This window comes from Salvia splendens, chromosome 9, assembly GCF_004379255.2.
Source record: "Salvia splendens isolate huo1 chromosome 9, SspV2, whole genome shotgun sequence".
In the NCBI taxonomy this organism is placed as follows: domain Eukaryota; kingdom Viridiplantae; phylum Streptophyta; class Magnoliopsida; order Lamiales; family Lamiaceae; genus Salvia; species Salvia splendens.
In genome coordinates, this window is record NC_056040.1 from 14555331 (window position 1) to 14576611 (window position 21281).

At 38.1% G+C, this 21281-nt stretch overlaps 3 protein-coding genes across 5 annotated transcripts; all 3 read right to left on the reverse strand.

Moving 5' to 3' along the window:
* Window positions 1-7379: 7379 nt before the first annotated feature.
* Window positions 7380-11932, reverse strand: LOC121749027 (probable E3 ubiquitin-protein ligase ARI2). 2 transcript variants are annotated; one of them, XM_042143638.1, is made up of 7 exons: window positions 11635-11932; window positions 10970-11002; window positions 10523-10802; window positions 9747-10227; window positions 8823-9371; window positions 8577-8743; window positions 7380-7796 (listed from the first exon to the last, which is right to left on the reverse strand). In XM_042143638.1, the coding sequence occupies exons 1-7, from the start codon at window positions 11782-11784 to the stop codon at window positions 7636-7638; spliced, it is 1821 nt and encodes a 606-aa protein (XP_041999572.1). In that variant the 5' UTR covers window positions 11785-11932; the 3' UTR covers window positions 7380-7635. The 2 variants fall into 2 exon arrangements, with proteins under 2 accessions (XP_041999572.1, XP_041999573.1); XM_042143639.1 differs by having other exon boundaries at window positions 7654-7796; window positions 8569-8743.
* A 2634-nt stretch (window positions 11933-14566) lies between these two features.
* Window positions 14567-15949, reverse strand: LOC121747403 (4-hydroxy-3-methylbut-2-enyl diphosphate reductase, chloroplastic-like). The gene is made up of 4 exons (XM_042141438.1): window positions 15745-15949; window positions 15431-15600; window positions 15122-15356; window positions 14567-14823 (listed from the first exon to the last, which is right to left on the reverse strand). The coding sequence occupies exons 2-4, from the start codon at window positions 15506-15508 to the stop codon at window positions 14792-14794; spliced, it is 345 nt and encodes a 114-aa protein (XP_041997372.1). The 5' UTR covers window positions 15509-15600; window positions 15745-15949; the 3' UTR covers window positions 14567-14791.
* Window positions 15950-17049: 1100 nt separating this feature from the next.
* LOC121748223 (protein TIC 62, chloroplastic-like) lies at window positions 17050-21079 on the reverse strand. Of its 2 annotated transcripts, none has more exons than XM_042142452.1 (13): window positions 20767-21079; window positions 20249-20432; window positions 20088-20160; window positions 19961-20006; window positions 19658-19834; window positions 19244-19325; window positions 19050-19122; window positions 18849-18959; window positions 18472-18621; window positions 18197-18351; window positions 17922-18119; window positions 17504-17731; window positions 17050-17387 (listed from the first exon to the last, which is right to left on the reverse strand). In XM_042142452.1, exons 1-13 carry the CDS (start codon window positions 20933-20935, stop codon window positions 17339-17341), a joined length of 1695 nt encoding a protein of 564 aa, XP_041998386.1. In that variant the 5' UTR covers window positions 20936-21079; the 3' UTR covers window positions 17050-17338. The 2 variants fall into 2 exon arrangements, with proteins under 2 accessions (XP_041998386.1, XP_041998387.1); XM_042142453.1 differs by having other exon boundaries at window positions 20249-20366; window positions 20767-21075.
* Between the last annotated feature and the right edge of the window lie 202 nt (window positions 21080-21281).

Below are 21281 nucleotides of genomic sequence, written 5' to 3' on the forward strand. Positions count from 1 at the left end.
TAACTATGTAATTTTTTTAATTATTATGTATGTTTTTTTGTACTATGTATGTTTTTTTAAATAAAGTGGTTGCAATTTCTCCGTATTTGTGTCGAAATTTTAATTTCGTAAATTGTTTAATTCCGTAAATTGTTTAATTTGGTGAATTTGTGAATTTTTATTATTGTGGGAAGTCCTTGGGGATGTTCGCCACTATGCAGTGGGATGTCCTTATGACGTGGCAGTGCAGTAGGAAGTCCATATGATGTGGCAGGAGGTGTTTTTGGGATGTCCGCCGGGACATCCGCACCACTGAGGATGCTCTTAGAGCATCAGCAGCGGCGGGCGTCCCGGCGGACGTTGGACCAGCGTGCCGGACGTCCGCCATTAGGCGAGAGACCGGCGGATGCGGACGTTGCTTGCGGACACCGCAAGTCCGCGGCTTTCCGACGACGTCTGTCGTGACGTCCCGATTTTTAATATTTTTAAAATAAACTTCATATATACGGCTTGTTGAACTTCATTTCATTCGCACAACTTGTTTTAACGAGTTTCTCTCTCCACTTTCATTTCTTTTGAAGATAAATAGAACACCACGATAGTGATTCCCCCGCCACGAGTGAGTCACAAACGCCGACGTTTCCCGTTAGAGTTGGGGGAAACGCCGGCGGAAGTGCACCGATGTCCGGGATGATGCCCAGAATGGCGCCGATGATGCCCCAACCCCAAATGGCGGGGATGATGCCCGGGTCATACAATATGTACCCTTGGTGTGCTGGGATGGGTGGGATGATGCCCCAAATGCCCGGGGTGAGTGCCGCGATGACGAGGATGATGCCCCCAAATGCCCGGGATGATGCATGGCATGACTGCCACTGCACGGGGGAGCAGACAGGGGGTCCCCCAATCATCTGGGGACAATGTCTATTTCCCCTACATGGATTTATTGTCTAGTGATCCGCCCAGAGTATTCCTCTGGAGACTCAGTTCACCGGCATTAAGAATTTCTCTTTTGAGGAGTTGGGGTTATCTCCGGTCAGGGAGTCTCCCACTGAGATGCCACCGGCGGCAGGGAGGACGCCGAAGCAGGGGAGAGGGAAGGGCAAGGGCACTACCTCGTCCTCGCGTGCGGGAGAAAGAGGACCATCTGGAGCATAGGGGAGTGCGTCACGCTGGCGAATGCCTGGGTCGGTGTAGTCGAGGATCCCTACATCGGGGCTAACTAGAACGTCGACAGAATGTGGTGGCGCATTAGCCAAAGCTACCTCCAATTCAACCCGTCAGGTGGGAAGCCTCACAATGGAGAGCAATGCCGGAAACAGTGGGAGCGGCTGAGGAGGCACCTCAGCCAATTTTCCGGTATCTACCAAAGCAACCTCCGCACGGCAACCCCTTAATCGTCTTCCTGCCGCCGTCGCCCGGTTGGGCGAAAGGTCGCGATGCGGATGGCTAGGGGAAGCGCCAGTGGTTCCCACGAGGTCCAATCGGAAGCTCCTTCCCATGACACTCCCGACCTCAACCATCTCGCCGGCATGCAGATGACGCAGAGCCTGCTAAACACCATGGACAAGTGGCATGCAACGACTGATCCCCTATACAAGATGATGTTGAAGGATGCCATCGACTCTCTGAGGGCCGATTTGGGGATGCCACCCCTGCCCAGGAGTGACGCCGGGACTGACGACGGGGATGACGGGACTGGCGACGGGGACGGCAAGGAGTGAGATGGGGGCCGCATTTGTCGAAACTTGGGGTTTGTTTTTTTTACTATGTATTTTTAAAAAAAATAATTATATATGTTTTTTTATAAATAAAGTGGTTGCATTTTGTCCGTATTCGTGTCGAAATTTTAATTCCGTTAATTGTTTAATTTCCTGAATTTGTGAATTTTTTTATTGTGGATGTTTGTCGGGATGTCCTTATGACGTGGCAGTGCAGTGAGAGGTCCTTATGACGTGGCATGAGATATTTTTGGGAAGTCCGTCGGGATGTCAGCCGGGACATCCGTCCCACTGTGGATGTTCTTAGATCTTGTCTTACTTTCAAAATTATTGCACTGTACCAATTTAGGGTTTTAAATATTGAAATACATATTATTGCACTGTGGATGTCCCACTGTGGACATCCGTCGGGATGTCAGCCGGGCATCTCAGTCTCCCACTGAGATGCCACCGGCGGCAGGGAGGACGCCGAAGCAGGGGAGAGGGAAGGGCAAGGGCACTACCTCGTCCTCGCGTGCGGGAGAAAGAGGACCATCTGGAGCATAGGGGAGTGCGTCACGCTGGCGAATGCCTGGGTCGGTGTAGTCGAGGATCCCTACATCGGGGCTAACTAGAACGTCGACAGAATGTGGTGGCGCATTAGCCAAAGCTACCTCCAATTCAACCCGTCAGGTGGGAAGCCTCACAATGGAGAGCAATGCCGGAAACAGTGGGAGCGGCTGAGGAGGCACCTCAGCCAATTTTCCGGTATCTACCAAAGCAACCTCCGCACGGCAACCCCTTAATCGTCTTCCTGCCGCCGTCGCCCGGTTGGGCGAAAGGTCGCGATGCGGATGGCTAGGGGAAGCGCCAGTGGTTCCCACGAGGTCCAATCGGAAGCTCCTTCCCATGACACTCCCGACCTCAACCATCTCGCCGGCATGCAGATGACGCAGAGCCTGCTAAACACCATGGACAAGTGGCATGCAACGACTGATCCCCTATACAAGATGATGTTGAAGGATGCCATCGACTCTCTGAGGGCCGATTTGGGGATGCCACCCCTGCCCAGGAGTGACGCCGGGACTGACGACGGGGATGACGGGACTGGCGACGGGGACGGCAAGGAGTGAGATGGGGGCCGCATTTGTCGAAACTTGGGGTTTGTTTTTTTTACTATGTATTTTTTAAAAAAATAATTATATATGTTTTTTTATAAATAAAGTGGTTGCATTTTGTCCGTATTCGTGTCGAAATTTTAATTCCGTTAATTGTTTAATTTCCTGAATTTGTGAATTTTTTTATTGTGGATGTTTGTCGGGATGTCCTTATGACGTGGCAGTGCAGTGAGAGGTCCTTATGACGTGGCATGAGATATTTTTGGGAAGTCCGTCGGGATGTCAGCCGGGACATCCGTCCCACTGTGGATGTTCTTAGATCTTGTCTTACTTTCAAAATTATTGCACTGTACCAATTTAGGGTTTTAAATATTGAAATACATATTATATAAGACTAGTTTTTTTTGGATTTTTATAGTTAATAGGAGTATCATTCCCTAGATTGAAGTTTGACAATTCATTTGAACATACTCCCTCCGTCCATCAATATAAGAGGAGTTTTGACTCGAAACGGGTTTTAAAAAAGAGTGAACTACATAAATGGTACATGATCTTTCACTTTCGCACATAAAATGATACCTAATCTTTATTTTATATCGTTGTTTGTACCTATAAATCACATGTTTGGTACCTGATGCAATTTTCACCCAAAACCCCCTCTAAACAAATACATTTTCTCATTTGTGTCGTACAAGATATTTTGGTCATACACAAAACTAGTACCAAAAGTGATATTCTCACTCTTTATATTAATCAATATTAATATTATTATTTTAACATTATAAATTAATAATTAATCTAATTTTTATTATCATTCAAATATACTTAATTATAATTATAGTTATAATTATATTTAATTATTATGATAATATTATTGTTATAATACTAAAAACTAGGAATAGTAATTAATAAATAATTATAGTATAACTGTTTAAATTATGAATCATATAATATCATATATTATATATTATTATTATTATTATTTTATATTAAATAAATAACTAATCAATATAGTTTTAATAAAATTTTAAAATTGTGAATTTTATTCATACTGATATAAAGAGTTGAATATTTGTAGTTAGGTGATTCTGTCCCACCCAACCCCTCTGACTTATATACTTATAATAAGTAAATAAAAAAATAAAGTAAAGAAATCACATATTAATAATTTCACCATCCAAAATGCTATAATTACAAAATCCATCATTCACCACACATACAAATGACATCAAATATCATAAACAATTTCATATACATATGCATATGCCTCTATGTTCGATTGATTATTATGTGACATATGGCTCTATGTTCAATTGATTATTATGTGACAAATCAAGCCTGGTATTTGCACGGGATTTCTGTTGTATACCCCCAAAGGTCCCTTTTAATTATTTGAGCTTTTCACGAAGGCCCGTCTTTGATTTAAGCTTTCCACGAAGGCCTCTCTTTGCATATTTTCTTTGACATGTAGGTCCATTATCATTGTATATGACCCGTAGGTCTATTTCCATTATTATTGATATCAGACCCAGGGCAAGACTGTCACATATCCTCTTTAATATAATAATGCATATAATTCTAATGCTGTAAATATATCCATTTCGTATTCCACCAAATGATTCCAACATAATATATAAAACATATACATTGTACCACTCACGTATCCATATCATGTTCCATATAATCTAATTATTCACTTCAATTCAACATATAGCATTAATTATATACTACATATAAAATTAAAAGTATAGTTTATACTCACCACTAGGTGTGAGCATTCGGGTTTCGGTTCAGTTTTTGGCTAAAACCGAACTGAACCGAAAAACTAAATTTTATTGAAAATTAAAACCAAACCGAAACCAAAAACCCAACTACAAAAACCGAAAAGCCGAAATTCTATAAGATTTTTAAAAACCTAAAAAAGCTAAAACCAAAAAAATTAGAAATACTGATTGTCATCCACCAAGAACAACCAAAATCTGAAATACAAAAAATTTAAATTTCATTATTAACTAATCTAATCAAAATGGGTAAATAGTAAACTCATCAACAATAATTTACTTTCAACAAAATGAGTACACATTTCGATAACAAAATTCTTAAATTTTCATAATATATTTCATTTACATAGCATTCTGCTAAGCTAGAGCCGGAGAGATTTAACATCTAGGGATAGATGCCAGGTCTGGAGTCGCGTCGCCTACGTGGATGGCTGGATGGCGGATGTTACCGGTGAGGGCGTGAAGTTGAAGACGTGGGTGGAGGGGCGCTGACATGGAGACCGGAGGCGACAGGCTAGACTCTGGAGCACGGCTGGAGGATGGAGGCGACGGGGTGGAGAAGAGATGGAGGCGACGGGGTGGAGAATAGATGGAGGCGAGGTGACGAGGTGGAGAAGAGATGGAGAAGAGGTGGAGAAGAGATGGAGAATCTAAACTTGAAATTTTGGAGAGGTTTTGGAATGGATGCGGAAAGCTAAAGGAGAGAAATTAGGGTTTTAGTCTTTTTTAAGTATATATAGTATAATATATATATATATATATATATATATATATATATTAAAATAAAATTCGATTTTTCGGTTTTTTTTCATCCGAACCGAACCGAACCGAACAAACCAAAATTTTTAAAATTTTAAAACTGAATCGAACCGAATTTCAAATTTTCGGTTTGGTTCCGTTCGGATAATCGATTTTCGGTCCGAGCTTCTAATCCAACTCTCATGCTTCCCACTTTACAATCTTCAGTATAATCGAAAATAATGTATGTACGCGAGTTCTAATGAGCTTTTCCTTTCCTTTCAATTTCTTTTATTATTTTCTCATCTCTTCTACTGAATTTCTCTCGATTTTTGCTTCTCCCTCTTTTTTTTCCTATCCTACAAAACGTTACTTTTTTTTGTATTCATGAAAGTCGGTTCCTTCTATAATAGCTATCTAAACTTATAAAAGTAAAATGTATACAATTTCAATAAGCTGAAACGTGTCATTTCCTTATCAAAACATGGAATATTAATATATGTTTGACATCTGGACATATAAATAGATATAGGAATTGATTAGGTGGCATGCTAAGAAAATTTCACTCTCTAACCTCATTTTAATAACTTTTGTGCACTTAAATTATAAAACTATCAATTTTTATTCTCTAATAGAAAGTAATCTTTATATGATAATGAATTGATCTAGCTAAAACAATACTTTCCTTTTAACTCATAAAAGAAATTAATAAACAAGAATTCATTGACCAACATTAATAGCTTTAGACGTATGCTCAAATATTGTATACAAATAAAAGTATATTTATTGATAAAGAGGGATTTCATTTCATGTACACACAATGTATTTCATTCAAGGAGTAGACATTTAGACCATAAATATATGTAATTAGATACTTTAGTCATGTTAAGTTTAAATACATGAGTAATGGATATTACATTAACTCCTCATAATTTAATTATATCTTATCTTCCATCATCACTTTAAAGTGTCTACTAGGTAAATTATACATATATAAATATAAAATTGATACTTAATATGGAAATATGGATAGGGATGTTACATATTCAACCCTAAAATGAGTATAAAATCATTTTAATAAAAAATATTCAATTAATTTAATTACTTTAAATAATTAACTTAATTAGGTGTTTTGTTCTTGATTTGTATTATGAATGCAATTAGATGTATGTATAAAACACTAAAAAGAAAGAAGAATAAGAAGAGAAAAGAAAAAAGAGGAAACATAACTAAGGAGAAAAAATAAAGAAGAAAGGAAGATAAAATACTAAAAAGAAAAAAGAAAATGAAGAAAAAAGAAAGAAGAAGAAACTAAAGAAGAAAAAAAGAAATAAGAAAGGAAGGAAAAAAATCACATGTTTGGCACTATTTAATTGAAATTTCCAAAAATGTTATCCATAACAAAAAAACACTTGTTTGTTACCTAGGGTTATTTTTGTCATGGGGTACCAAAGATGATATAAAATAAAAATCAGGTACCATTTATGTGCGAAAGTGAAAGATCAGACACCATTTATGTAGTTCACTTTTTAAAAATTATAGTAGAAAGTTGGTTGAAAAAGTTAGTAGAATGTGAGTCATACTTTTATATAATATTAATTTGTTAATAAAATATGAGTGAGATAAAGTTAGTGGAATGTGGGTCCATTATAAGTAGTAAAAAACAAATAGAGAGTTTATTGGTGGACGAATAGAGTATTTTTATACTGAGACAAATACCCAATATTTCGATATATAATAAACTAAAGTTCGAAATTAGTCCCCTACATTTATCGGAAAAAAGTTTTTGATCCTAGACATAAAGTTTGTTAGTTTTTTATCACAATTATTTTGTTTTTTTCCATATCTAACGGTGTTGTCAAAACTTTATCACATTCATAAAACATTACCTTCCATCTCGCCTGTATTATATGGATTATGACCTATCATTTTTGCTTTAAGATAAATTGGGAGTATATGATATTAATATTAATTTTTCACAGTATTTTATAAACAATTTTAAGACTTCATTTAAGCAGCAGTGCTAACCCAGCTCACACCAACTCAAAAGAAGCCGGTTGCAATTTGCATAAATTTCCCCCCTCTTATTAATAAATTTTAGCACCACAACCAAAAATACCATCCAACATTTCCCTATACATTAGAATACCATCCCAAAAAACCTGTACATAGTTAAGCTACTTTACTTCCGTACTATATCTAAGGATGGTCGGGGAACCATATACGCACGCTAACCGGGCAAAAAGGGCCGTTAAATTCTCCCAAGGAAATCGTCTCTCAAAATACTACGTTTCCACCATGATCTCTCCATGCACAGTTTTATTCATAATTGTAAGCATTTACTGGATGAGCTTCTGCAGGCTTGTTGAGATCAATGATGCTACCAGTGTTTCTTTCTTTTCTAGGGCGCTTCCGTGTCAACTGAGAGCACTTGCTTGAAGTCCCAGATGCCGAAGGCTGGCCAATTTCTACCGAGTCCCCTACATAATGCATGACAGAGTGTCAACAGAATGTAGTAACTGGTTCATTTTGTAAAAACTCACCAAGAGATGTGGTCAGCTTCGGACAAAGAAATGGACATGCAAGATAGTTCAACATGATGAAGGCTTCAAACACACAGGGAGTGACACAATAGATATACAGTTTTCAAATCCAAATTGGGCTTGTAACACAGATCAAAAAATAAAATAGACCTACATATAAAAAATTGACACGGTACTTGATATAACGAAAGATGTTCTTATGTAGTTTTTGATCTTCACAACAGTCACATTCATTGCCAGAATCAATGAACAGATTTAGGAACCAGAAGTAAAAACAAAAACTTAAAAGTATTTAGGCTATAAATTCATTGGTCTTTAATTATTTCTCATAAAGACATGACTTATCAAGAATGAAATCCAAGTTTCAGATCCCTAGCACACTAATTCTCATAAGTCATAAGACTTATCAAGAATGAAATCCAAGCTTCAGATCCCTAGCACACTACTTCCTTAGTTGCAAGTACTTATATTGCTACTCCCATATGATGATAATGATCCAATAAAAGGAACTTATCACATTATTGACCACATGGCTAATAAGCTTAGCTACAGTATTTATAGTATGCAAGTCCATGCAATGGTAACAAACAGATCAGGTGAAGATCTAAAGCAAAATGGTCAACCATTACCAGACAAGATGCAGTATAACATTAATATCAATATCATTTCCTCAATTCATGAATATAAAAAGTCAGAGGTAAATTCAAACCGCTTTACCAGTGGACTGTCCAGCTGCCTCCTGATAATTACCATTGCTATCTGCTAGAGTGTTCCCTCCAAAGGTTAGCTCCTCTGCCTTCTCTATGCCTTTTGACTGGTAAGGAGCTATACTGTGAACGGTATATTGAAGTGAACCCAATAGATCATTCTCAATACACTCATACCTGCATGATGAGCAAGAGTAAATTTCATCATTCAGGTATTATATGGCCCTTCCGCCCCTTCCTGGAAGACTTAACTCACATTTTTTTGCAGAGGTTATCAGTGATAACAGAGAGATTAATAACTTGCATCCTCATTTGCATGACTTCTTCCCCTTGATATTCATCAAATGGCTCCTCGAGAAATTTGGATAGCTTCTCAACATTTGACTCAAGCTGCTGCTGCTGGTCTTCAAATAAATGTTGCTTTAATTCCCTCTCCTTTTCTGTCATCTCGTCGTTAAAGAACTCATTACCAAACATGTAGAAAGCAAACGGATAAGAATAAGAAAGAGCTCGTCTCGATCTAAACAGTCTGTAAATGCCATTAGTAACCCAGCTGAAATCTCTCAACGCTGAGTCTTTTGCTTCTAACCGTGAAACCTTTGATTTGATTTTGTCCCTCAATTTAGATTCCTGCTTAAAGGAGTCTGTGTGAGCTTTATAACGATTATGATAATGCATGTATCTGTATAGGTTTCGTTTTGCACGCTCAGCCTTCTTCTCACCATCTTCTTTGTAACGGCCACAGCTATGATTAGCAATATGCGACCAAGTGTGATCTCGGCCAGTAGCACCGCCGCACAACCAACTACAGAAGGAAATGAATAGTTAGAAGATATCGGGCAACATGAAATTTAAATTGTAAAACTGCAAGGCTATATACATGAGAGTATCCATGGCATAAGCTTGCACATATCCTAATAACACAATTCTCATTTTTGTTATCAAATGTACACCTTTTGCACTCAAGTACTATCAGGCAAACACTATAAGTGACACCTCAAGCAATTAGTAAATTGCACCTTATTTTTCTTGCAGCTTATGGCAATTATGATGACAAAAAAAACAGCCAAATTAAGCCCAAGCAGAAGCAAAGAGAGCATGACATGACTTCAAGCCACAAACCATTCTTTTAGGCAGTAGAGCTTTAGAAGCACAATTTCAACACAAAAGCATATCTTACCAAAAAGCTTGCCCACATATGCAACTAACTAGGTTGCAACCACCATTCTTTTCAACTGGTTTGTGACACTTCGGACAAGGCTTCGTATGCACAGTAATCCAATTGACGGTCTCAGATTCATCACGGCATTTCTTTATCCAGAGTTCCCACATAGAGCATGAACAAGGGGAATGGGCTTCTGATGAGCAACTAAAACAAAACTGTAAACCACAAGAACACTCTACCTCACAAAACTCATCATTTTCTACCCTTATTGCATTCCCACAATGGGGTGTACTGGGACACCATTTAACCATTCTGTTGTCTTCAATGTATGACTCAAGAAGGAATCGGTCAAACTTCGCTGCCAAATCAGGGTGCTGTACACTAACTAGATGTCTAATTATAGTTTCATCACAGATAGCGTTACATTTATGAGCCATACATCGAATCCTCTTGCTTTGACCCTCATTTATTTTGACAACGAAGTGCCCTGTCCAACCTGAAATTGTTTCCCACATACCAGTACCAATACAGTCAATACCAAACCAGTCAAGGCCAAAAAATCTATAGTAGTACTGTAGTACATAACTACGTAAACCAATGAACATAATGAAAGCATGAATTATATCTTTCAGAAGATGCAATGGTAAAAGAATAATAAACCAGAATGAGGTAGTACAAATTTATGATACCGCAGAAGAAATAGCAAACTCTGATGAAGTTAAGTTTCAACTTTCGAAGTGCAAAAATAGGCTTAGATAGAATTTTAAGCAGATGAAGAAAAAGGTGCTTACAGCTATTGCAGAAGGAATGGCCACAGTCCATTTTGGTCATATCTTTCAGTGGCACATCATCTATACATATACTGCACATCACTGTAGAGAAAGGTTCATCAGGATCTAGGTCAAAAATCTCAGTCATTGAAACACCTGCTTCAGAAAACATGTGAGATCTTCCTTTCTCAACATAAACTGCAGTTAATTTCTCAACATCCCATCTGTAGTGAATGAGAAGAGTTCTGGCATGGTGTTCCCTCACTGATAGCAAGTCCATTACAGTCTGCAGATCTTCTCTCTGCACAGACAACAATTTCTTAATCTTCAGTTAAGTTACACCATTGTCATTTGGGTTTCTTACTCAAACCACATCCAAAATTTCAAGAGAGACCTATCACCGGAAATAAGCTACACAAAGCATATTTTAACTGGAGAGAGAATTAATAAATATATGTAGCTCCATACCTGAGCAGCCAACAGAGATGCTTTTGTGATAACCTGCAAATAGCCCAAAGGGACCAGAAAATATTCTAAATCAATAAACCAAAGCATGAATAGTTCAAAAACGCTTCAACCACTATGGCAGATGTCAACAGGTGGTAGTAAAACCCAGAAGAAGAAACATCAACATAAATGAGCGCATCCATGTCCATGGTCATGGTTGATAAGCGAATGGAACATGACAAACAAACAAATAGGCAACATAAAGCAATAATTTGAAGTTCATACAGCTAACCGTGTTAATCAATGAAACCAAAGACGACTAGATGCCACAAAACCCTCAAAAACCATATAAGTATGAAACAGAATTCCATATACATACCACACAACAAATCCGACCAATATATTTCTTAACATCAAACAGCAAAATTTAACTGCAATACAAAACAGAAACAGAAAGATGGAATGAAAAAAATAATTAAAAAATCAGCTTTTTAACCTCGGGAAGGACGGAAAAGGATCAAAATTATTAAAATTCCGCTTCTGTACATGGAAAAATCCATACTTCAAATTCACTAAGCAAAAATCCCATCGTCCATCTCACAAATTAACCAAATTCCGAACTCAATAGTTAAAATTAAAATTATTTTAACGTGCATTCTCAAAAGCAAACGTAAAGCAGCACATACCTTCGAATAAGGGGCTTTGTGCGCGACCCACTGATCATCTGAATCATCGTTTTCAAATCCGTCGAGCGGTTCCGCGTCTTGATCGGAAGAATAACTACAATCATTCTCTTCGCTGCCGTCGTCGCTCATATAGTAATCTTCCTCCTCCATAATTCAGTTGTTATTATATCAATTCTCTCTCTCTGCGTAGCGCAGAAACTAACTGCGGCTATCCAGAAACAAAATTGAGTAGAACAAAGATCGCGATCCGATCGGCGGCGGCTCCTTCCCGGGAAAGTTTGAAGAGAGAGGAGCGAGAAAATCTTAAAAAATAGGTCTCAGAGAGAGGGCTTATTGGGATTATATAAATATTTACGAGGGCTCAACTGTACTGTTCTCGATACGACGCCGTTGCAGTGTAATTAGTTGCACAATACGGAGGCATAAATATAGACCAAACTTACCATATTAATGTATCATACCAATTTATCAGATCCGTTTCAAATACTTTTTAACTCAAATTATAAATTATTAAATTATAAAAGCAGTTCAAATACAAAATAAATTTCAAAAGTTTCAACTTTCAAATAGTCATATGACAATCTCGAATTGGCCGATTCGTACATGCCCGGCTAAATGTTGTCATCGGTTATGAATTCCTATTGAATTTCACTTAGAATTTGATTGATTGAATTCTCATAACATTTCAATTAGATTATAATTTTAATTATATTAGAATTTGATTGATTGAATACACATAACATTTCAATTAGATTATAATTTTAATTATATTAATAATGTACTATTAGAATCGCACAAAATCTCTATTAACGACAGTTAATCAGATTCAGCTTCTCACGTAAGTTATTGTGTATTACCAAATCAAAACTTTACACCTGGAGACTAAACATTCCATTCCTAGTATATTTTGTATTGAATCCAAATTTAGTAAGTTCCAACACCTTTGACTTAAATTCTAGGGTAGTCATAAAAAGGTGTATGTTAAGAGCATTCTCAATAGCGCCCTAACGGTAGGGCTAGTGGTTAGGGTGTGGGGACGTCCACTACTAGAGTCGGCTAACGGGCGAGGACGAATGGGTAGGGCTAGCGGTCGTCCGCGAGCAAAGGGCGTTAGCCGATCGCTCGTCCGCTATTGTAGTGATGCGATCGGTGAACGCGTTTTTTATTTTTATTTTATTTTATTTTTCAACTCTATATATACGGCTCGTTGCACGCCATTTCATTTGCACCACTTGTATTAACGAGTTTCTCTCTCTACTCTCATTTGTATTGAAGATAAATGGAGCACGACAGTGATTCTCCCGCCACGAGCGAGTCACAAACGCCGACGTTCCCCGTTGGAGGTAGGGGAAACGCGACTACAACGGGCGGGAACGCCGGCAGAATGGTGGGGATGGCCGGGATGATGCCCGGGTACTTCAATATGTACCATTGGATGGCCGTCGGAATGGCGAAGATGGGTGAAATGATGCCCGGGATGGCGGGCATGAGTGACGGGATGACGGACGGGATGATGCCCGGGATGGGGGATGTTGCCCGGGATGGCAAGGATGAGCGGGATGATGCAGGGCATGCCTATCGCTGCGGAGTAGTAGAGTGAAGCTTGAAGATGTTTTTTTTATTGTACTATGTATTTTTTTTTAAATTGAAATACGTATGTTTTTTTAAAATAAAATGGTTGCACTTTTTCCATATCTGTGTCGAATTTTTAATTCTGTATTTATGAATTTGTGAATTTATTCTATTGGCTAGGGCATCAGCTAATCCTAGTGCAAAGCTATTATTATGTTGTGGTTAGTCCTAGTGATGTGGCATGCTGTTGATTAGTCCTAGTGATGTGAAAGAATGTGTATATAGTTAGTTCTAGAGCTAGGTTGTTAGTTAGTCCACCCCATTGTGGATGCTCTTAAGAGTTTCAGTCTCCATCTCCACCTTATACTAAATTTAACGAGGTTTGAGCCTCACATGGGCTTCTTAATTTTAGGTTTTACACGTTCCTTATAAGAGTGAACTTCATAGTTTTACTTTTTTAGGTTCATACTTCATGGAAAATGACAAATCACATTAGAGGTGCTTTGAGAGGTCATTTTGTCATTGAGCTATGAAGGATATAAAAGTTATTTTCCTCATTTCATTATCACTTTCCAAAACTCTCAAATGACCGAGTTTATTGCCAAACGAGAAAAAGCAAACAAAAATATTAGGGTTCCAAAAATTGGCATTCAAAACGTTAACAAACTTACTAATATCCGTTTTGTAAATGCCCAATGAAATCTAAGAATATAAATATAAAAGATTTTCGGTAGCACAATTTGAATTAGCATTTGATCTTTAAAATTATTCACTTGATATACAAAAGTTTATAATTATTAACTCTATGTAGTTCCATATTTTAGCAGATAATTTAAATTTTATTGAAGTCGTCTTAAAATCATTTGATAGTATTCATATTTTAAGCCAGATTCCCAAACGGGTCAGACGAATCAAAATTCATATTTTAAGCCAGATTCCCAAACGGGTCAGACGAAGAGTGGATTAAGAGTGTCCACAATGATGGCCCTCAAGGGCCACCAAAGTTGGCCCGGCCACCAAATGTGGCTTTCCTGGGCTCTCCACAATGGTAAATTACAAGGGCCACGAAATGTGGCCCGCTCCAAAATAAAAATTAATTTATTTGTTTTTTTAATGATATTTTTTAATTTAACTACAATAAATTTTATTAGACTATAATTTATGATATTTATAATTTTAATTAAAATAAAACAATTTGGATTGTAAATAAAAAAAATTGCACAACCTAACCAAAAAAAAGTTTAACAAGAACTTCGTTGTATTATATTAACAGGGGAAAATTATACAACGAAATTTTTCAAGTTTAAAAACAACAACCCGAAGCAAAAAAATTGGAAAGATTGGAAAGAGTGGTGTTTGAATTGGGGTAGAAAAATGGAGGAAAAATGGTAAAAAGAAAGAAAAAAAAATCGGTGGCCGGGCCGTGGCTCTCGGGCCGCTGCAGTGGTGGGGCCGCGGCGCACACGGCTGAGTCGCGTGAGGGCCGCGGCCGCGGCTCCCTCTCGGCTCTCGGCTCTCGGCTCTCTCCCTCTTCAACATAGTTGTCTGATTCGCGATACCAACTCTCTCCAAATCTTTGTCTGGATCAAACCCCTATGATACTGCAAATTTGAATTTCTGTACAACAAAAATTCAAAAACTTAGTACTAATACTAAGAACAATCCTCTCTCTATATATGTATATGCAGTATAATAAACCTCGAGAAAGGCTTCTGTGGTGGAGCTGGATCCATCAAGTGCACCACCTAAAATGTAATCACAAAGGTATGTTGCCTGCAACCTTCGATCATGTTTATCATGAATTGAAATTGCAGATGAAATAAAAGGTGGTAGAGTAGCTCTTTGATGTTCTTGACAATTAAATAGGTGCCAGCAAATGAAGCAGTAGCAATAGTCTCCTCATGCGCATATTTACCGTGGATTATCGACGCGTATTCTCCCTTCTTGTGCTTTTCAACGCTATGCCAAACCTTGGCAACCCATGGACAAGTTGTGTCCGCAATCTCCACATTCTTCTGAGTCAGCAGCATCATCTCCTGCACCGGAGCTCCGAACGCAGACAGCACCACCACGTCGCCCTTCGCAACCAGATCGTATTGTTTCTTCCCTTCCTTCACTGGGATAATCTTCACTCCCATCTCCCCCAGCGTCTGTTAAACATTAATTGCAAGCTTAATCAATCTGTAGAGAGATTTAGATGAAGATCTAAGGACTAAGAGAAAACCTGATTAACAGTGGGATTGTGAGTGATTTCATTAGTGAGCCCAAATTGTGCGATCCGGAAAATGATGTCGAGCTTCATAAGCAATTCTCAGAGTCTCCCCAGCAGAATCCATAAGCTTCGCCCAGCTTCAACGTTACCATTCTCCTTCAATTTCTGCATCAAATTATCACCTGATATTCGTCCCAAATTGAAATTTAGTATTTCAAAATTTACTTTTCCACATGATTTCAGATCTGCAGTAACCAATTCACTTACGACCTAGTTACCAAATTAAATTAGTATCTTAGTGAAAAATGAAGTGAACAAATGCTTACTTGAATACTGGTCGCTCATTCGTCCTTATGCCCATATCCGGTGCGGTTGTAATCATTTCGCCTCATGAAGTTTTGACGGAAAATTTTGGGATCAAACTCGGCGGACTTCGACGGAGCACCTTCTCCGGTCAGAGACTGGGAGGATGGCCTCGGTTGCGGAAACGGAAATTCGTTGCGCGCTGAGATGAGGGAGGCTTGCAGTTGCAGAGAGATCGCCATGCCGGTATTAATATATGAAGCTAGTTAACTCAAGCGCACGTTAGAGAAGAGTTTGCTCAGTGAGTTTACGTTGCGCCCCCCATGCGCAATTTATACGGTATGCTCCCGAGTTCCTTCAAATTAATATATGCATGCTTCGTGTGATAATGTCATTTTCTTTTACTATTTTAAATGATACTCATAGTAATGAATATGTAAAAAAGAATATTTAAAGAATAAAATAACTGCACAACTTTAAAATTAGTGAACAAATCAAAGTAAACAATATATTTTCTCTTATAATCTCATTGGAATAATATTAGTAGTCTTTTCAATAAAAAATCACTAGTTGGACCAATCATTTTTCCACTTAGGACTAAGGGATGATCAAAAATTCAAATTGATGAACTTATAGTTGAAAATCACAAGTTCAAGTTCTTATGAATATATTTCAAGAATTCAGGCAGTGTTTTGTCATAAAAAGTTTGCGTAATCACAAGTTCAAGTTCTTACAATTGTAATGATATGACAAACGATTTTAAACACACCACCCATCATATAAACTTGTACTATCACTCCATCGGCGGATCTAGGTGGGGTCGGGGGGGTCGGCCGACCCCATCATATAAACATCGCATTTCTGCGCCTCAGATGAGTCCATGATTCGCAGTTTTAGGGATTTAAGCCTAAATTTGAGGGCTGGGTTTGAGAGATAAACCCTAAATTAAACCCGTCAACATTTGGTAGTTATTCTTCCTTCTTTTATCTCTCTCTTTTTTTTATAGATTATAGTTGTTAGAGTTGGATATAAAATTAATATGGAGAAAAATATTAAATGTATGAAAATCACTATCTATTTTTTTTATATATTATAAAATTACTGTGGAGAAAAATATTAAATGTATGAAAATAGTGATACTAGTCGAAATAGAGTATGTTAAGAATTGTTTGGGTGGTCTACAAATTTTGATCCACAATACATTCTACTGTATAACTACTTCACTTTCAATTTTGTAGCAAAATAAGCTCGTCCTATCCAAATTTTTATGAGAATTGGATGTTACTAGTATTATTTAATCGGTCATAACGATGAGATCAAAGACACAATTATAGGCAACAGTTCTATATCATAGTCATAAACAAAAGTCGTCGAAATGAGAATTACAGACAATGGTTCGAAATCATTCATGAAGAAAATGAGAATTACAGATGGCATTAATCACCCCAAAACATAGCCGATGCATCATCGACTTGCTCAGAATCACATAAATAACTATTTAGACAAAGAATGATCTCTCATTCAAATAGTAATTGAGAGAGAGAGAGAGAGTGTGTGCTGAAAAAAGAATGCAAAACCTGCATCTCTTTACCGAAGCTTTTTACTCACACTCAGAGCTTAGTTTGGAGAAGGTGTCGGGGTACTTGGTGGTTTCATCTCCTCATACCTGCTCATCAACACACACGCAAACTATTACGCTGCATTCCTCTATATACCGATTTCCTTAAATCACATTTTCTTTTTTTGCTGGGAATATTTTATAAACAATAGGAATGTGCTTACATTGTGTAGGGTGATAGGGGTTTGGCCTTTGGTTCAGTATGGCTTTCTGGTGTCTCGTCAACTGGCTTTTCAGGTTCGCTGTTTGAAGACAGTGTTGGCGAACTAGGAGAAGGTGAAGTTGGGACATCATTCCCCCCAGTGAGCTGCGGTTCTACTTCTACAGGAGTCTCCTTTTTCGAACTACTAAAAGTTGGAGTTGGCGAGCTGGGAGGTTTTAAGTCTTCGTAACTGCCAAATAAATCAAATGGTTCACAAACACATACTCTTTCTAAGGGTCTTGCGCGATTAATGTAAAGGGTCAAGTTCCAAGAACTGAAGGTAATTAAGATATATATGGTGCATTATATCAAGAAAATGCTAATGCAACATTTATGATAGATGAAAAATCATCCTGTACGCTATGGCCAAATGGACTTACTTTATGTATGGCGAGTAGGCATGTGGTTTCTTCGGCGCAGTCTGGGGAGTTACATCTTCTATTGATGTCTCTGAAGAACTTGCTTCAACTGATGAAGGCGTGGGACTTGCTGGAGCTGGCACGATCTCTGGCTTGGTGGCACCAGCACCAGTGCTCGCAATAGGAGTGGGAGATGTTGGTGGTTTTAGATCTTCATAGCTATAAGAAGGGATTTTCGATGAAAAATCGCACAAACAAAAAAAAACAAAATTTGATAGACGTTGGTGCAAACTCACGCAGCATAGGGAGACAGAGGTGTTGCTTTAGTTGCCTTAATTTGCTCAGGTTCTTCCTCAGCCGGCTTAGGTTCTTCCTCAGCGAGCTTAGGTTCTTCCACAGAAGGTTTGCTGTCTGATATAACAGGCGGTGATTGATCTGATTCATCTTTATCCTAGCAGCCAGATAAATTTTCTAAACGTTAATCATTTTTAAAAAAAATTGAATTTGCCAAGGCCTATACAACTAAAATCGTTCAAATACAAGCAGACAAAGGAACATTGAATAAAGTTACCTTAACATTGTAATCTGGTCTCTGAGATGGTATCTTTTTCAAGAGATCTCTAAAAGGAGTCAAAGGAGCTGTAGTTTCTGCAATTACTTCGACAACTTTACAGTAAGAAAGGCTGCGGTTCTTTGCCATGAACGCCAGAAGTTCTGCTACCTGTAATATATCATGAGTCGACAAATTCCAGTTTAACATGCGTGCAGTTTGTAATCAACTGAGGGTATAGAAATTTATCGCTGACTACAATACAAGAAGACCACCCATCGAAACAGAGCATGAAAGCATATTACTGCTTATGCAAAAAAAGTTCTATCTACTTGATTACCCAAAAGATACGGTTTATAGGTATCTTGTGAACTGAAAAAATGTCGAAAGAAAATAACCTGCAGGTTTGACACTAGGCCGCCAAATAAAGTATCCTCCTCTGATAAGGTAACATTATGAGTTTCCTTAAACGAATCAGTAGGCCGCTCCATACCTCCAGGCCTTACTATCTGCAGCAATTTTGTTCGATGAGCAAGTTAATGTGTAAAGAAATTAATCTTTATCTTGCTATGTGCTAAAGGTGCACTGCAAAAACTCACTGTATAAGGAAGACCACTCGCAATGAGTGCTTCTTCTGCTTTTCTTTTCCATATAAGGACTCCCCAGAACAGACTTTACCATGTAAGGAAAGGCGAGAATCAATTAAGGACGGAAGATTTAGTTGGAAATTTCAGCTATGCAGCCTATAGAAGAGTATCTGCACTAAGATGTTGAAATGTCGGAAAAGCCTTACTTCAAGATAGCAGCAGGAAATCCAACTTTGTTTGTTCCAAGAGATGTGACCAAAATGAAGTGTTCAACTTTTGCAGAGGTTGCTGCATGGAAAACAGGCATCACTATAGCATCTTTTTATATTAAAATGACAGATTTCCGACACCATAAGGAAAAGATGCTGACACTAACAAGTCTTTGATTACCCTAAGGTTAGAAACCCTGACTGAGACTGCTACTATATAAGCATACATCAGTAAGAAATCAAGATATTGTGTCCTTAATGAATGATGACAAGAACAAAAGGAAAAACCGTTTTGTTTTGGGCATCATTTTCATATTATTTCTGCGTGTTTAGACAAAGTGGCTTCAAAATTTTATACTAATACTTAGACTATAGCAATAAGTTTCCGGGTACCATTAGAACTTATTTTACCTGCATCAATCAAATTTTTGGTAGCCTGGTAGTCAATTCTGTAAGGTCCAGTAATATCAAGAACCTCCTTCTCACTAGCACCGATACAGCATATAACAATTGATGCATTGCCTAGTGCTGGCTTTATCCGGTCCAGCTGCTCCAAGTCACACTCCACGAGTTCAAGCTTATCTATAGCTGGGCTAAAGACCAAAGTAACATAAATAATTTCACTACATGCATATAGCCATGTATAGCGTATAAATCGTTAAATAACTTTTAGGGAAGCAAAATAACTATCTCCCGAGTCATCCACAAGCTTACGTTGAGTGCCTCCTGCAATATCCTCAAGCTTCAAGTTGCGGACACTCTGTTTAGAGAGAATATTTTCATGAATCATAAGTTTGCAAATATTGTGCTGTTAATGAAACTTAATAAATAGAACTCATACTTGCACAAGGGGTTCAGCTCTCTGAACACTCCTAACACCAGCTCGAACGTTTAATCCTAATTTTAAGAGCTCCCTGCAGGAAAACAAAATATTTCAGAAACATAGATCTTTAATAGGCCTACATTGCTGCAGCTTCACATTGAGATAAGCCGAAAGCACACCTCAAAGTTCGTGATCCAACTTTTCCAGTAGCCCCTGCAACAAATACAAGATTTCCATCCTTTTGGTCACCATTACTCGGTGTGGCAGATTGCGCCTGTGATCTGATTGTTGTGATTCCTTCACCAAGAGAACAGAAACAAGGTACATCAGTTGTCAAATGCACCATTCCAACGCCTTTCACTTCTACATTTGGCATTGGGATATAACTTAGGAAGAATGGCCATAAAACAAATAGCATAGAAATTCCACAATATGGCATTGCCATAGGTTTGGCAATAGTTAGATTTCAACTATTAACTTAAGTAGATACTTCTATTTTTTAAGAAACTCTAAAATAGGCGACATTGATATTTCCCCACACAACTCTTCTCCGTATTCTATTGGAAAAGAGATTGAGCCCTAAAAACAAAATACCGAATTTCAGTTCACCCAAAAAAACAAATCAAGCAAAAAGTTTCTCCACAACTCACCAAAAATCCCTAAATCACAGAGAGAGTCAGAGGGATAGAGTAACTACCTGATGATCGAGCTCCGAAATCAAGAAATCTAATCCTCCTGGCATGGAGACAGGCCTTCTTACTAGCGGTCAGATTGAAAACAGATTGGCCACATGAAAAGGGCTTCTCAAACGGCAGGCTCCGAGGAATGCTGCTGACTACCGGCGACTGCATGCAGTGAAGCTTCATTGGCGCCAGAAAACAGCAAAAAAACAATTGTCTCAGATTTTTTTTTTAATTTTAGCTTTTGTTATTTGATTTTGTTATGGAGTAGGAGACGATCACGTTTCTGCATGTTCGATTGGTCATATTTGAAAGTGAATTGCAGACCACATATTTTTGGGCGATGGATTTTAGCTGATTTTATTCAAGATTTGGATTGGGCCGTTTTTAACTGCTGTATTATTTCCTTTTCTTTCATGTCTTAGAATTTGTACGACTGATATTGAAGAAAATCACCAAAACATCACTTTATTCAAATATAGTTTGATAAGAGTCAGATGAAAATCATAAAAGAAACGAGTTCTCGAATTCG